Source organism: Phodopus roborovskii, unplaced genomic scaffold (genome assembly GCF_943737965.1).
Source record: "Phodopus roborovskii unplaced genomic scaffold, PHOROB, whole genome shotgun sequence".
In the NCBI taxonomy this organism is placed as follows: domain Eukaryota; kingdom Metazoa; phylum Chordata; class Mammalia; order Rodentia; family Cricetidae; genus Phodopus; species Phodopus roborovskii.
In genome coordinates this window covers 1,901,432-1,918,644 of record NW_026126525.1, presented here as the reverse complement: position 1 = coordinate 1,918,644, position 17,213 = coordinate 1,901,432, and the positions used below count along the sequence as shown (strand labels likewise).

Here is a 17,213-nt window from a genome sequence, read left to right as displayed (position 1 = left end):
CACTCTTGTGAGATACACAGCTTGTCTGTTAAAAACATTCCAAGAGCTTCTTATTGCCTCCCCCTAAATTCAGTCTGACTGTTGTTTTCCTGAACCTGACTCCTGGAAAATATCCCTATATCCTTTTATTTTCCAGACCTTTGTCCCTTCACTCTTTATGGATCTGAGAAACCACAGCAGACTGCTCTGCCCTTGGGTGTTCTGAGGTGAGACCCACCTCTCCATCCTCCAGGTTCCTATGAGACTCGGGTCCTTACAAGTCTTCCTGAGTCTAGACTCCCACTTTCTTTGAGCTAACCCTCATTAGTGGATGTTTTTATTGCACGAGACTGAGTTCAGTCATCTCATTAACTGTCCAGTGTATTTTGCCTCTCACAACTTTATTAACTTTGTTACAGTTATTATCATATTGTGTTTGTTGTCTTAATGTGATTTTATAGTATGTTAGTTTATTTTCATAACTTATCAGTTATTGATTATTTTGTATCTTCCACTCAAACAAAGGCTTTTGTTGATGTTAGTGAAAATATTGGCTTTGTAGATAAGGTTACAAGTCTGCCTAAATCCATTTCTAAATTCTTTTTGTTAAGATGCACTTGTTTTTAATAGTCACAGATATTTTTTAAAATTAACTATGGGAGTTGCTAGGCTGCTATAACAGAGAGACTCCGTATAAAATGGTTTGAGTAAGTTAGTTTATTTCTTTTCCACGGGGCAGGGCAGGATAATTCTCGCAGGCTTCACACATGGCTTTTGAAATCTTTTTTTTCCAGCCAGCTGAACAGGTGAAAAGGAAGGTCAAATCAAGTAGCCTTGTCTTTAGAGAGGATGCCAGGAGGTTGACTGTGAACCTATTAAACCCCATTGGCCCAGCTTCACCATGTTAGACTAGGAAATATTGTCTTCATGTAGCCTCAATGCTCTCAGCTAAAGTGCACAGCAGGGTGGCAAGTGTCTCTTACCAGGCTAGTAGAGAGGGATAATGGGTTTACATTTGGTGATCTGGATTTTACTTTATTTGTAAGTCTAAGGATTAAACCCAGGACCTAGAGCATGCTAGGCCAGCACTGTACCACTGAGCTACATCTCTAGCCCAATTTACTGGTCTTTATCACGAGAAGGAAGACCTGTTTTGATTAAAAAGTCAAACCTGAGGAAATGAGGGTCTCTTTGTGTCGTGTTTCTTACCTGCCTGGGCCTGCCCAGTAGGTTTCAAGCACTACTACATACAGGTCATAGGTCATGCATCACAGGCCAGAGCCCCAGAGAGATGTTGGCTCCTGTTTCCAGCCCATAGATTTGTGGTGAAGACTGGTGCATCAGAGAGGAACAGGTGTGTGTGTGTGTGTGTGTGTGTGTGTGTGTGTGTCTGTGGTATTGAGCTTTGAATTCAGGGCCTTCTACTTGCTGGGGAATTATTCTACCACTGAGCAATGACCCCAGCCACTTTTGTGGTTTTTGTTTGTTTGTTTTTTCAAGACAGGGTTTCTTTGTGTAGTCTTGGCTGTCATGGAATTCACTGTGTAGACCAGGCTGGCCTTGAACTCATAAAGATCTACCTGTCTCTGCCTCCCTAGTGCTGGTATTAAAGGTGTGTGCCATCACCCACCTGGCCACTTTTGATGTTTGTCAAAGATATTTTCTAGAAGATGATATTGGCTATTCTTTTTCCTTTGTGTGTGTGTCTATGTGTGCGTACATGTAGATTAAAAGGTGTACATCAGGTGTCTTCCAGTCACTCCACCTTTAAGTCCAAGAGTTAGTGTTCATTTCTCAACACCATGTGTCTCTCTCTACTAATCTGCATTCTAATTCTGAATGCAGATTTTCAGAATTATCCCAAGTCAAAGATCTCCATGTAGACCCCTGGAAAGCAGCCTTTCTACAGTAAACACGATGAGCAGATGAGTGCTGAGGGAGATGTTCTAACTCAACTGTGCCTCTCTAACTAGTCTACTAATGTGTAGTGCAGGGACAGGGACCCGGCCACCTGTTCCAGATGTGCCTTAGCTAGTGAAGGGACCTCGGTGAAATGTTGTCTAGATTCACTCTTAAAGACTGTAAGTGATTTCAGGAGAACTGCACAGGTGGACACAGATGCCTCAGAAGCAAATGAAATAGGTTCAGTTTTGAGTGAAACTTCCTTGTTTTATTAAAGCCCTTTGAAGTGGGGCAGACATAACATTCAGCCAAATTTACCAACTTACCACTGATTCTAAAGTAAGTCATTTAAAGGCCAACCATTAGAGAGATTGTTAGCTACCACAGAGCTGTTCTCTGGTGTCAGGATGAGTTCATTATAAGAGAGATTATTTTATTGGAGGTCATTATTGACTTTGAAGAGCCTGTCACCTGTAATTGCCACATCATTTGATTGTTTATATCTTTATTAAAATTTTCTCCTCATCTATTTATTGGTTTTCTTCATATTTTTTTTTCCTTCGTGGATTTATTTTTCTCCCTCTCGGTTTTCACGGCCCCCACCCCCATGCCTGCAAGCCTCTTTTTAAAAGTTACATGTATTTATTTGTGGGGGGGGGATGCCTGCTTTGGCTCTTCTTCCACGATCTGGGTCCAAAGGTGAAACTTGGGTTGACAGCGGGTGCCTTTTACTGGGCCATCTAACTGGCTCCCATGACCTTTGCCATTCTTCTTGTCACCACCACATTGCAATTCCTGGCCATACCTGCCCCCATTGCCACCCTATGTCTTTTGGCATATGGAGGCCATTCCGGGGAGGTGTTCCAGGAGAGCATTCGGTGCATCTGCTTTGTCATGGTGGTACTTTATCCTCCTTTCATTGACAAGAAAAGGAGAGGCTTGGGCCTTACCTGAAAAGATAGTGAGGTCATGTGTGCTCCCATCTTATAGGTGGTGCATGAGGTGAGAACAGGATGAGAACCCAGGCAAGCTAACACATTCTACTATGCTGTCAGTTCTGTTTTAGCTCCAAGTCTTAGAATTTCTACTGCTGTGAAAAGATGCTGTGACTACAGCAACTCTTATACTAGAAAACATTTAATTGGGGTGGCTTACAGTTCAGAGGTTCAGACTGTTGTAGTCATGGTGGGACATGGTAGCATGTAGGCAAACAAGGTGTTGGAGAAGGAGCTTAGAATTCTACATCTTGATCTGAAGGCAACAGGAAGTGAGTGAACTGGCGAAAAGCATAGTTTGAGCATAGAAGACCTCAAAGCCCACCCCCACAATGGCACACTTCCTCCAACAAGGTCACACCTCCTAACAGTGCCATTCCCTATGAGCTTATTCGAACAATTACATTCATACTAACACACTCAACTAGAGACTCTAGGCTATTAGACTCTCAATCACCGTATTTCTTTATGATCCTACACAGGCTTCAAGGGTTTGATTTCCTTCTCATAACCTTACCTTCTTCTCTTCTCCCCACTAGCCCCCACTTCACCGTTGACTGTTGGTGTAAACTCATGTTTACATTGATTTTAAAAGAATAAATAAAACCATCTTGCTTTTCTCTACTTACCTAAAAGGAATGATGAATGCATTTGACATAAGTTTAGTCAGTCTGAAAACCAGATTGTTAGTGTAAATAACCAAAGGCTTTGACTGTAGGATCCTTGAGGTATGCTAGCTTCCTTATGATTATACTGTCCCCAGTGTTATATACTATGATCCAAAATGTGACTTCTTTAAATATAGGTGAAGACAAAGTTAATAAATTTATTTTAAAAGTGTGCTTGACCCCAGAAATGGTACTGCAGAAGTTATCAATCGCTTTGCATGCTGATAGTAATAGTCACCCAACTAAACTGATAGATTAAATGTTTGGAATTAATATATTTCTTTGAACTTAAATATAGCCTACTCTTTTTCTGAAGATATTTGAAGGCTCATGAAAACAATCCAGTTACTATAAAACTATGTGAGTCAGTGTAAATGTACCGGGGTGAACCAGTAAATGGGGAATGGGAAGCAATTTGAGCGAGTGCTGTTCCTCTGCCTCCCTCACTTCCCCGGACAGACCATTGTGGAGTCCTTTCTGCTCTCTTTGGCCCTTAGTTCTCATAACCCAACCACTTGACTCTTCCTATTCCTACTGCTCAAGTTCCACTTGTTTCTTTCACCCCAAATAATGGCATAGTCACCTCCCCTTAGATGTCCTCTAGGACCAAAACAATCCACCACCTCCACCTCAGTCCACTCTTGAGTGGTTTCCCCCGTCCTTAGTCTGATGGCATCAAATGAAGCCTGAGAGCCCCACAGCATCTCACCGTGCGTCCACTCTCTCAGAGCCCCACAGCATGCCTCACCATTCATCCACTCCCAAAGCCCAAGCCAAACCTTGCAGCTCCATGGATGTCCTTGACCCCCTCTTTCTCTAGTTCTTTGCATGTTCTAGTCCAGCCCACTCTACACTCTTCACATCTCACTTTACCCTTCACCTCTTCCCTGATCTTGACAATAAGAAACCCCACATTATCCCATCAGAATTTCTGTAGTGTGGGAGCTCTCTCTAAGGAAAACACCACCGTGTGCAAGGCTGAGGAGTCAGCAGGAAAGCTTCTTCCACTGTGTGGGTCGCCAGCCACTGTCTTTCCTCTTGGTAGCTCTTCACAAATGGTGACAATGTCTATCCCACCAAGTGTGTGTTCTCTTCCCCTGCTCTGCACTCTGTGAAAGAGGAGATAGGTCTGAATTTTCCCCCCAAGTTTCCCCCAGGAGTTTCCATGGTGATTATACTTAAGTGTGCAGTACATGCTTCTTGGATAGAGGGGGGAAAGAGTGAATGGGTAAATGAATGGATTGATGCTGACGTTGCCTACACAACATTCAAATGAACTCAGTAGAAGCCAGAGCCAAGTGAAGAACATCTGGATTCCGTACCAAGTTTTATAGGATTCTCTGGTGTGGCAAATGCTAACACAGCTAAGTTTTGTTGAGTGCTTATCATGTACCAGGCACTCGTACAACACTTTGACACAGTGTTCTGCTTTATTGAACACAGTAAAATGTGTCCACAGTGCGAGAAATTTACTGCTATCCCTTGGGCTCCCTCCATTCATAGCTTCTGCTCCACTGCCTGAGTGGAAGGGTAGAAACCCATGCAGGTCATGAAGGAATGCAGCTGTGGAGGCTGCCTTCTGGCCTTTGATGTAATGTCACCTCTGATGTGCTAAGTCTCTTGGCTTGTGTCCCAGAGATCATGGGCTTATCACTCTATTAGCAGTCAGGACTGGGTCTTCTCTCCTGTTGAGGACATGCCTGCGTTTACCTCTGTCATTGTTTCCCAAGCCGCCTGCAGATGGCTGGCTGCAATGAGTTAACTTCAGAATAACCTGTTACAGAGGTCTATAACGTGTTGTCCATTTGGACATTGAAAAGTGCCTGTCAGCGCCGATCAGTTTCATCTGGGTGTAATTACTGGTGACCTTTTCTTTCTTGCTGGCAGCATTGAGCTTGGGTTTAGTATCTAATAAGCCTGCCCCTGCCGTGCGGTTGGATCTCTCTGTGGTTCATTCTGCCACCAGCCTAGGCTATGTATGCCTGAGGAAATGCAGATAAAAGAAACTACCTGCTAGGAGAGGAACTCAACAGCAACTGGAGGGACACTACTGAGGGCTGTCCAGATGTCACAGCAACCAGTGTCCAATCTGCGTACAACTCAGTCCTAGAGGCTAAGGTTTCCTAACACACCACCCAGGAGCCTTTTTAACTTAAATTACCTATCGAAGGAGTAAGATTGTATGCCTGTCTTTCTCCAACCTGCCTTTGAAAAGGTTTTAAGGCCAGCAGGATAAGCAAGCACCTAACTGAAATACCCAGCATTGCTTTCTAGCAGTCTGCCACACCTAGAGATAGGAATCAGCCATCTCAAGGGTCAGGACCTAAACAGATATCTTTGGAAGTGGGAACAGAGAGGCTTCCTGTCTCAAAGATGAGTGGAAGGGGAAGTTGTGGGTTTCTGGGACTGTGGAAAGCTGAAGGTTTTTTTGTTTTGTTTTGTTTTGTTTTGCTAGTTCAGCTTCAGGCACAACCATGTTTACCCCAGGAGCACAGTCAAAGCGATCAAACTTAAGAGGGAACTGGCAGTTGGGGTCTGAGGCATCTGGTTTACAAATGGATGTAGGAGTGTAAGACAGGTTCTCTGAACGAAGCCCCTTAGAAATGCTTGTTGGGCATGGTGGTGCACACCTGTCATCCAGAACTTATGGAGTGGAAGCAGGAAGATGTGGAGCTCAAGGCCATCTGAACTCTAAGAGAACCTATCTAACAACCCCAGCAAAAAGGGAAGGTAGGAGGGGGGAAGGGAAGAAGGATTGCAATTAATTTTTAAGTGAGTACAAGTGGTGTGTGTGTGTGTGTGTGTGTGTGTGTGTGTGTGTGTGTGTGTGTGTGTGTGACCTGTGTTTGTCCCTGGTACCCTCAGGTCAAAAAAGGGCATTAGATTCCCTGGACCTGGAGTCAGAGATGGCTTGAGCCACCGTGTGGTGCTGGGAATGAAACCTGGGTCTTTTGGAAGAGCAGTCAATGCTCTTAACCATAGACCCATCTCCCCAGCCACTTCCCCAGCTCAAAGTTGCCATCCTCCTGCCTCAGCTTCCAAAGTGTTTGGGTTAAGGCATATATCACCACATATAGATTAAGTTCAATTGTTAATTTAACACAATTTCCCTGTTTAAGCTGCCCAAACATGTATCTAGCCCATGGTAAATAACCACTATGTGGTGGAGTTTCTGGTAGTGTTACCTTGCGTGGAGCCCACAGGGACTACAACATTTGTAAAGCCACTGTCCTGCATGATAAAGAGAACCCAAAAGATCAAGTGCAGAGAGACTTCCAGGCCTTTGTAATTATTGTTTCTTTCCCTAAAACCATGTCCTCTGCCCATCACCTCTTAGGGAGCCCCCCTAAGTCCTGCATGTATATTTAAACCTGCCTTCTCCTGGGCCTCTCCTGTACTTTGTATCAAACCATTCAGAGCAGTTTCTCCCCTTATTATTGCGTATCACCCTCACCTTACCCCAGTTGAGCTGGAGGTTCCTTGAAAGGAATTATGGCTCTGCATCTTCTGTATCCCTCCACCCACTCTGGCCCCATGGTACCTGGCTCATGACTTCTGGTGAGTTCCTTGCATCCTGAGTGAAGGTCATAAAGATTACTGTAGTGGCAATGGTGATTACCCCATTTCAGTGTCCTGTCCTCAAAGCCAAGGGCAACACAGAGAGGTCCCCTCCTACAGCAGTCAACCATCGCTAACAAGCACTGGCACTGGCAAAAAGAAAGATCTGAAGTTGAAAGATTCTGTTGCCTTAGTCTCATCAACGCAGCGAGGTCACGTAAGCTTTTTGTGCCTTGTGTGTTCCTTTGGTATTAGGCAGTAATAATGCCTGAATCAATGGCTTATTGTGAGAGAAGTCAAGCTTCTGTGGGAAAGTCCTTTGCACACTGTAAAGTACTGTACACACGAGACGGAGCATTGCCCATATTATCTGGTAGAAAGAGCCTTGCTTTGGCCTTAGACCCCAGTACCAACCCTTCGGTTTCCATGCCTTGTTTCTTCTGTCCAGATTAAGCTGGAACACTTCAGCAGCCCAGAATGATGCTAAAGCCCATGGCTCCCATAGGCTCATATGTTTGAATGCTCACACTGCTTGTGAAGGATTAGGAGGTGTGGCTTTGTTGGAGGAGGTGTGTCACTGGGGTGGACTTGGAGTTTTGAAAAGCCCCATGTCATTCCCAGTTAGACCCCTGTCCCTCTGCGTTATGCTTGTGGATCAGAGGTGAACTCTCAGCTACTGCTCCATCACCATGCCTACTTGCCCACTGCCGTGCTCCCAGCCACGATTGCTGTGGACTGACACTCTGAAAATGTAAGCACGCCCCCTGTTAAATGCTTTCCTTTATAAGTTGCAAAGCAACTTGTCACAGCAACAGAAAAGTAACTGAAACAGCCTGCAAGACATGAAACTCTAAACCTCTTGTGGTAGGTTTGTTTTCAGGACCTCGATTCTGTACGAAAATGGGGGGTCAAAGCCAGTGTAACTCTACTAAGATGGTGCCTGGTATGCGGAAGGAAGATGGCAAGGGCTGGCTATTGTCACTAAGTTCCCCTGTGTTCTTTCAGGGTTCAGAGTGGGCCATGGTGGATGCCAAGGTAAATAAGGAGCTCGTTTAGAAGCTAGCCCAGTACTGTCAGTCAGCATGCTAGGAGCAGGGAGGGCAAGGCTGTGCTACAACTGGGAGCTAGTAAGTTCAGCAGAAAAAGGACAAGAAAATGTTGAGCACAAACACTTGGTGGTAGCAGAGCGGACACTGCTGGAGGGCATGTCTTTCTGAGCTGGTCTTAATTTGGCTTTACGATTCTTGCTGGAGAGGTATTAGGCCAGTGTGAAGTGAGCAGTTGGTGTGTTTCCTGCTGCTACCTTTCAGGCTTTCTGCTTTCTCCATCTACTGGGAGAGGTCAGGCTCCTGTCTCCCCTGGCATAGAAGCCAGTTCCTAGGATGAGACACTTGAAACACTACTGAAGGTTTGACAACTGTGAAACAGCACCATAAAACCTCACAGTTTCTCTCTTGTGGCCATTTATTTCTTTCATGCTAAGGCCTGTCCTGAAATTTTTATTCTTACATAGTCACATGTTGCTTTGCAGGGCCCGTTCAGTTTAATAGCCATTCCCCTGCCCTATACTGTACAGATGCAGTTAGTAGATACTCTCAGAGTCTTTATACTTTGAAGATGATGGTTAAAATCTCATGCATTATTTCTCTGACCAAGCACCTACTGTGTCAGGTATTGTGTACAGAACAAGGAAAGACCATGGGCCCTGCCCTCACTGGAATGGTAAGTAGAGGGGAGTCAGACAAGCCAGCTGTGAAGAGGGTAGTGTAGGGCAGAGGCACCATGGCTGGCAGGAGCACATCCGCCGCATGAACAAGAGAGGAAAAGGAGACAGAAACCTGGCGGCTGTGCAGACTCTGAGGAAGAGTTCCAGGAAGGGAAAACTGGAAGGAGGGAAACAACTAACTGGAAATTACCTAGCTGTGGGAAAGAAAGGGTAGAGGGCCAAACGAGGACATGAAGGCGGTGATTGAGGTATAAAAGTCAAGTCACCAACCAGTGCTCTCAGGACAGAGCCACCAAAATTCGTTCCTTACTCAGTCCTCAGACCCAAACACGAGCTGTATTTCTTTTACTCTGGCTTAGTGTTATTCCAGAGACCCTTGTTCCTGCTTGGATTCCTAAGTCTGTCATGAAAGGTAAAAAACACCTAAGATACTCACAGGAAGTTCAGAATAAAAGAGGTCTAAGTGGGCATGACATTACCTATGCACGTGACACACACACACACGTGCGTGTGCGCACACAGGAGTGTGTGTGTGCATGTACGTGTGTGATGAACACTAGAAGGCATTTCAGACTCAATCCTTGAAGTTCAGGTGTATCCTTGTGTTTTTTCACAGAGTATATGTATTATAGCTCTGTGGGTTAGACGTTTTGGGTTCTCAGGTTTGTGTTGACATAATTATGTAAAAGCTGTGTCACCTCCTGAGAGGGAGCAGGGTGGGGAGAGCAGCAAGCAGGGTCTGTGGTGTAGTGCTTGCCTAGCATTCACAAAGCCATGGGTTTTATCCCTAGCAGCAATATGGTGGCCTATGCATGCCACCCAAGAAAGAAGCCTGGTGCAGGAAGATCAGGAGTTTGAGGCCATGGTAGGAAGCGCTCTATGAAATGAACTCCATCCCCAGCTGAACTCTGCCTGAATTATAGATCCCTAATTTCAGTTTGCCTTGGAATCCATCTAAAGGGGCAGTGCTTGCTAACAGATGCTTGAGGTCCAAGCTGTACGAAGAGCTTTTCATTCACTATCTACTTAACCTTTGGAGCCATCCTTGGTCTACATCCCCTGTATACACAGATGGTAACACAAAGCCTGGAGTGGAGACTCATACCTTTGGGAAGTGGCAGGTCTCAGTCCGGAACATCCAGCTATGCAGAGATTAAGGGTTAGCAGGACACTTTAGATTTATGCAAACAGATGTGGTCTCATTCCTCTGTCTCCATCCTTGAGTCCTAGTCTTGTCAGTCCAAACTTTAAATGTCACCACCTCTCTTCAGGTCCTAGACCAACAAGAAACTTCCTGTAGACCTCCATTACATCTCATCCAGAGCCCAGTCCATCCGTCCTTCTTTCCTTCCTTCCTTCCCCACTTCCTTCCTTCCTTCCCCCCTTCTTTCCTTCCTTCCATTAGTTTATTTTCTGGTACAGCGTCTTGGATACAAACATAAGACCTGGGTGAGAAGATGTCTGTCTGAGCCAGCATGGAGCTTTGCTCCCTTCCCTCCTGTCACTCGCTGCTCAGTAATGATGCCTTTTGTTCTCTTTGTGTTTTTCAGGAATGTTTACCCTCGCAGAAGTTGCTTCACTTAATGACATTCAGCCAACGTACCGAATCCTGAAGCCATGGTGGGATGTGTTTATGGATTACTTGGCAGTTGTAATGCTAATGGTAGCCATCTTTGCAGGGACCATGCAACTTACCAAAGATCAGGTGGTCTGTTTGCCAGTGTTGCCATCACCTGCAAACTCAAAGGCACACACACCACCCAGAAGTGCTGATGTCACCACCGAAGTCCCGAAGATGGAAACAGCCACGCATCAGGACCAAAACGCACAGGCGACAAATGACATTTCCTTCCGTACATCTGCTGTGACGCCTGATGTACCTCTCCAGGCCACCCATTCTCACTCAGAGCCCACCTTTCCAACTCAGGAGGCAAAGAAGGACAAGAGAGACCCAACGGGCCGAAAAACCAACCTGGATTTTCAGCAGTATGTATTTATCAATCAGATGTGCTACCATCTGGCCCTTCCTTGGTATTCCAAGTACTTTCCATACCTTGCTCTTATACACACCATCATCCTTATGGTCAGTAGCAACTTTTGGTTCAAATATCCTAAAACGTGCTCCAAAGTCGAGCATTTTGTTTCAATATTAGGAAAGTGTTTTGAATCTCCTTGGACTACTAAAGCATTATCCGAGACCGCCTGTGAAGACTCTGAGGAAAACAAGCAGAGGATAACGGGTGCCCAGACCCTACCAAAGCATGTGTCCACCAGCAGTGATGAGGGGAGCCCCAGTGCCAGCACCCCCATGATCAACAAAACTGGCTTCAAGTTCTCGGCGGAGAAACCGGTGATTGAAGTCCCCAGCATGACCATCTTGGACAAAAAGGACGGGGAGCAGGCCAAAGCCCTGTTTGAGAAAGTGAGGAAATTCCGTGCCCATGTAGAAGACAGTGACTTGATCTATAAGCTCTATGTGGTCCAGACCCTTATCAAAACTGCCAAGTTCATCTTTATCCTCTGCTACACTGCAAACTTCGTTAACGCTATCAGCTTTGAGCATGTCTGCAAGCCAAAAGTCGAGCACCTGACGGGGTACGAGGTGTTTGAGTGTACTCACAATATGGCCTACATGTTGAAGAAGCTTCTCATCAGCTATATCTCCATCATCTGTGTCTATGGCTTTATCTGCCTCTACACTCTCTTCTGGTTATTCAGGATCCCTCTGAAGGAGTATTCTTTTGAAAAAGTCCGGGAAGAGAGCAGCTTCAGCGACATCCCGGATGTCAAGAATGACTTTGCGTTCCTTCTGCACATGGTCGACCAGTACGACCAGCTCTACTCCAAGCGCTTTGGTGTGTTCTTATCAGAGGTCAGCGAAAACAAACTGAGGGAGATTAGTTTGAACCATGAATGGACTTTTGAGAAACTCAGGCAGCACGTGTCTCGCAATGCCCAGGACAAGCAGGAACTGCATCTGTTCATGCTGTCGGGGGTGCCCGATGCTGTGTTTGATCTCACGGACCTGGATGTGCTAAAACTCGAACTGATTCCAGAAGCAAAAATTCCCGCCAAGATCTCTCAAATGGCTAACCTCCAGGAGCTCCACCTCTGCCACTGCCCAGCCAAGGTCGAACAGACCGCTTTTAGCTTTCTTAGAGATCACTTGAGATGCCTTCATGTGAAGTTCACTGATGTGGCCGAGATTCCCGCCTGGGTGTATTTGCTCAAAAACCTTCGGGAGTTGTATTTAATAGGCAATTTGAACTCAGAAAACAATAAGATGATCGGACTTGAGTCTCTGCGGGAGTTGCGGCACCTTAAAATCCTCCATGTGAAAAGCAACCTAACCAAAGTTCCCTCCAACATCACAGATGTGGCTCCACACCTCACAAAGCTCGTCATTCACAACGATGGCACCAAGCTCTTGGTGCTCAACAGCCTGAAGAAGATGATGAATGTGGCTGAGCTAGAGCTGCAGAACTGTGAGCTGGAGAGAATCCCGCACGCTATTTTCAGCCTCTCGAATTTACAGGAGCTGGACTTAAAATCAAATAACATTCGCACAATCGAGGAGATCATCAGCTTCCAGCATTTGAAGCGACTGACTTGCTTAAAACTGTGGCACAATAAGATTGTGACCATCCCGCCCTCCATCACTCACGTCAAGAATCTAGAGTCTCTTTATTTCTCCAACAACAAGCTTGAGTCCTTGCCAGTAGCCGTATTTAGCTTACAAAAGCTCAGATGCTTGGACGTCAGCTACAACAACATTTCCACCATCCCCATAGAGATAGGCTTGCTTCAGAACCTGCAACACTTGCATCTCACAGGGAACAAAGTGGACATTCTGCCAAAACAGTTGTTTAAGTGTGTAAAGTTGAGGACTTTGAACCTGGGGCAGAACTGTATCGCCTCCCTCCCTGAGAAAATCGGTCAGCTCTCCCAGCTCACCCAGCTAGAGCTGAAGGGGAACTGCCTAGACCGCCTGCCAGCTCAGCTGGGCCAGTGTCGCATGCTCAAGAAAAGCGGGCTGGTTGTAGAAGACCAACTGTTTGACACGCTGCCTCTAGAAGTCAGAGAGGCATTGAATCAAGACGTCAATGTCCCCTTTGCGAATGGGATTTAAAATAAGTGAAATACGGGCACATCATCCATGTGCGAGGACAACTTCCTAGATTGCAAATGCTCACGTGCAAGTTATTACAAGATAACACATTTTAGGAGTAGATACACCCTTTAAATGAAACCTGGAGAGGATGCAAGAGGCTGAGAGCAACAAAACTGAATGTCCAATGTTTGTAATGTTTTAAGTCATTCATTTCCAAATCTTTTCTTCCCTTTTTGTTTTTTTGTTTTGTTTTGTGTTTTGTTTTTTGTTTGTTTCATTTTGCTTTCTTCAGGGGAAAGGGAAAGAAAAGTTATAATCACTGATCTCAGTTCTTTTTAAATTGTAAGTTGGATGCGGCTGCTGGCTGAATGTTTACACATCGCTTGCCTGCTAAAGCAAATGATTAAATTGACTTTCTTCTTACTATACTGCCTTTTTTGAGGTGTCGTGTTTTATTTTTGCTTAACTGGTGCAACATTGCTTAACCTTGGATCACTGAAGACACAAAGGCCCAGAATCATAAATTTAAATTTGCTAAAATATTGACTTCTTTACTGTTTTAATTTAAAGCAAGCAAACTGGTTACTTCCTGTAGCATTTGGTAGTGTTGTACCTCTGAGAATCCCACACCAGCTCTTACAGTCTTGATGGCCTGTGGAGGGTCAGGGCTCTTGGATTGTTTCTTAAGAACAAATACTAAAAATAAAACCATGTATCCTTTAGTGTCACTTCATGTCTGTGAGCTGGATTTTGGTTATATATGGTACATTTTTGTGCCAGTATGGTAGGGTTGCCAATAAATAGAAAAATTTTTTAAAAATAAATTTAATAATAATAACAAAATAAGTTTTTCAAACTCACAGTGGGTCACACGCTTTTGGATCCTCATTGGGAATCTAAACAGATTCAGCTTCCTGTCTTTTCTTCATGGTGATGTCAGTGGGGTGCTGACGGAGATGGTGTGTGAAAGAGAGGACTTGCAACTCACTGGGCTGGAAGATGCCCAGACCTGGCTCTCATACACACCTTAGTGGCAAGCTGTATTTCCTGTGTTTGTCTATGAGGAGGAAGGGTGTTGTCCAGGAGAGTGTACTGTAGGTTACAGGGTATCTGGATCAGCCTATGGGAGCCAGCCTCTTCACCTGTTAGATATTAGTTGGAGCCAAAAGAATAGCCTTTTTTCCTTTCCCCTTTTTTTTTTTTTTTTTAAAGAAAAAAACAAAAACAGGGTCAGTCTCTCTCTCTTCCTCCCTTTTTCTCCCTCTTTCCTCCTCTCCTTCCTTTTAGGCAGTGTGTCTAGTACCACTAGTTGCCATAAGCTCCTTAGCTGTGCCCTGAGTTACAAGTGTGCACCACCGTGACACCTGCCTGTTCTTCATTGAAGGTCAAATCTAGGGTTCCATGCACTAGGTGAGCACCCATTCCCCTGAGCCCCTTTCCCAGCAGTATCTGTAGCCTGGCTCTCCTGGAACTGGTTAGGTGGCCTAAGCCTGCCTTCAGGGCTTGCATCTGTCCCCTGGTGCTGGATTACAGATGTGGTCACTACACTTGGCAAGAGAAGTGAACTGCTTGGCTTGCTGTCCCTTTCTGTCAGGCTGGGTTCTCACAGAGACACTGGGCTTCTCCCTGACTGTTTACAGTAACTTGGAAGATTCTGATAGTTGGGGAAAGAAGGGCTCACACTTATGTTTTCCTCCACAAAATGGTATTCTGGAGTACTGAAGGATGGCCAGAAGGAGTAAATCTCCGAACATTGGAAAACTTATAAATACTCTGAGAAACCGCACCCCTAATAGAAAAGGCAGTAGCCACTGTCACTGAGTTAGATACTGGCTGCACCCTGACTCTCCATTCTTGTCTTCAAAGACTTGAGGTACAGGTCTTACCCAAGCTCAAACATCAAAAATCAGACAGACAGCAGTAGTTTGTCTCTTGTACACACCCTTCACTTCTCACAATATTTACAGGTATTACCTGTATCACAGAAGTCCCTGTTATAGGAGCACAGGGGCCCTGGTTCCCCGGAGACAGGTAGGAGGAAATGGGAATGTGCAGACTGAGGCAACACCGGTTTACTACTGCTCACCTGTGTGGAGGAACAAAGCCAGATTGCAGTGAATTTACTAAAAGGGACTGGAAAGTGTGCACTCCCTGCCCAGCACTCCCAGCATCTGCTCCTGTAGCTCTTCTCCGGCTTAGTAAGCACCTGAAATCAGTGAAGCCTTCTGTTTCTTTTATTTTCTTCTGGTTTGGTGTTTTGAAATGGATGCCGCTTAGTCCTAATAGTGAGATCAGCAAGGCAGGTCTTAGGATATTTGCTTCACAAACTGAGAACTTTGTGTCTTTTTTTTCTAATTATACTTTTATCATGATGTGTGTGAGTGTGAGCTCACACTGTGGTGAATGTGAGGAGGTAGAGGACAGCTTTGGGGGCAGTTTCCTTCAACTTTGAGTTTTGCAGAGTGAACTTCTTAGCATTTGCTCTTGCAGCAAACACTTTTCTTGCCATCTCACCCTGTTATAAAAATCACATCTATACCCAGGTGTGACTATGGATGGTCATTAATCCCAGTACATGGGAGGCAGAGGCAGGCAGACATCTATGAGGCCAATATACCAAGTTCTAGGCCAGGTCCAGCTACATGGTGAGACCCTGTTCTCTTATTTTGCTTTTAAGTACTAAGAATATATTTATCACAATGAAGGACACATTCATGCTAGGGTTTTTTTGATCTTTGTGTGAGGCCAGGTGTTGACATGTTGACATGAGTGTCTTCTTAATCGTTCTTTTTTTTTTTTTTTTTTTTTTTTTTTTTAAATAGCTTTTTTTAAAAACTGTATCTGTATGTAGTGGGAGGGGGGTGACGTGTGTCACGGCATGCATGTGGAGGTCAGAGACCAACTTTGTGGAATCTGGACTTCCTTCTTTCTTGATGTGGGATCTCAGGTCACCGGGTTTACACAGTAAACACCAGGTTTACATGGTAAGTGCCTCTACCGAATGAATCAGCTCACCAGCCCTAGTAGTTCAGCCTCTTGCTGAACTATTTGGCTAGGGAACTCCAGGGATCCATTTGGCATTCACTGGGCACCTTCCCACCCATGTCCAGCGCAGGAATTACAAGTGCATGCCACCATGCTCAGCTTCTGTGGGTGCTGCAGATCTGAACTGTGGTCCTCGTGGCTGCATAGCCAGCATTTTAATGACAGAGCGATCTGCTCTGCTCTCCATGCTGACTGTAAACAGTAGAAATGGCAGCATGTCATTGCTCACTTGCCTTTCAGCGAAGAGCCAGTCTTCAGACTGTAATCAGCACTACTCCAGTGCTGGGCACCAGCCTCTCTGCCCACAGGCACTTGCTGCCTAGTCACTTAGAACTGATGGGCGTTAGATGCCCTCAAACAGTACCAAGAGGGTGCCTTTTCTCTTACCCAATTCCTGTTAACTTTATCAGCCCTTAATAATGCCCTTGAATGCTCAAGAGTTCACGGACAATTGGTTTAAATGCCACATTCCATGCTACTGTTTGCAAACATCAACATTCTGAAAGGGGCAAATTGCAAAATGCTGATTCATCTAAAGACTTTAATTGCACTAGGCTGTGGAGCCCCAGTGGAAACATCGGTCCTAAGTGCCATGTACACCCATGAGTCCTCCGGAATCTGTTAGTGCCATGCACATTAGACATGGGGAAAGCAAGTCAGCCATGTTCTGGTTTAACAGTGTTTTGTCTTTTTATAAAATCCCTGAGGTCCCATTTAAAAACTGCTTCTCTCTGATCTAGGAATAGAACACAGAGCCTTGTACCTTCCCCATTAAGCAGTCCTCCACAAAGCTATGCCCTCGGCCACTGACAAAAAGGACTTTTAAAGTTTTATTTCTTTGGCTCAAGCTGCCTTCGGGTGCATGGTATAGCCAAGAGTGACCTTGAACTTGGAATCCTCCTGTCTCCTCCTCCCAAGTGCTGTGATGGCAAGGGTACACCATCACACCCTATATACTCCGTGCTGGGAATGAACCCAGACTCAGTGCATGTTAGGTAAGGACTCTGCTTACATTCCTAGCCTCTGAAGTATGTTTAAATATCCCATGGTTAAGTGAATGCCCCTGCCCTATCCCCAGCATTTGGTTGGCTTGACTCAGGAGTTTCGCTCTCAATTTGGAAAGGTAAGCTTGAACTCATTTTTAGTAATGGATATATAGTCAATAGGAAGATTTCACTGTTTGGAACTCAAACCCAGCAGGGCCTACTGTGTGATGCTTTCATGAATGA

General features: G+C 45.1%; 1 protein-coding gene across 5 annotated transcripts in view; it reads left to right on the top strand.

Annotated features, from left to right (window-relative positions):
- Lrrc8d (leucine rich repeat containing 8 VRAC subunit D) overlaps positions 1 to 13,365 on the top strand; it is a 106,035-nt gene extending 92,670 nt beyond the window's left edge. For all 5 annotated transcript variants that reach the window (XM_051198137.1, XM_051198138.1, XM_051198140.1 and 2 more), the window contains one exon: positions 10,379 to 13,365. In XM_051198137.1, the coding sequence (XP_051054094.1) occupies positions 10,381 to 12,957 (2,577 nt within the window). In that variant the 5' untranslated portion in view covers positions 10,379 to 10,380 and the 3' untranslated portion in view covers positions 12,958 to 13,365. The remainder of the gene's footprint in view (positions 1 to 10,378) is intronic.
- The last annotated feature ends 3,848 nt before the right edge of the window (positions 13,366 to 17,213 follow it).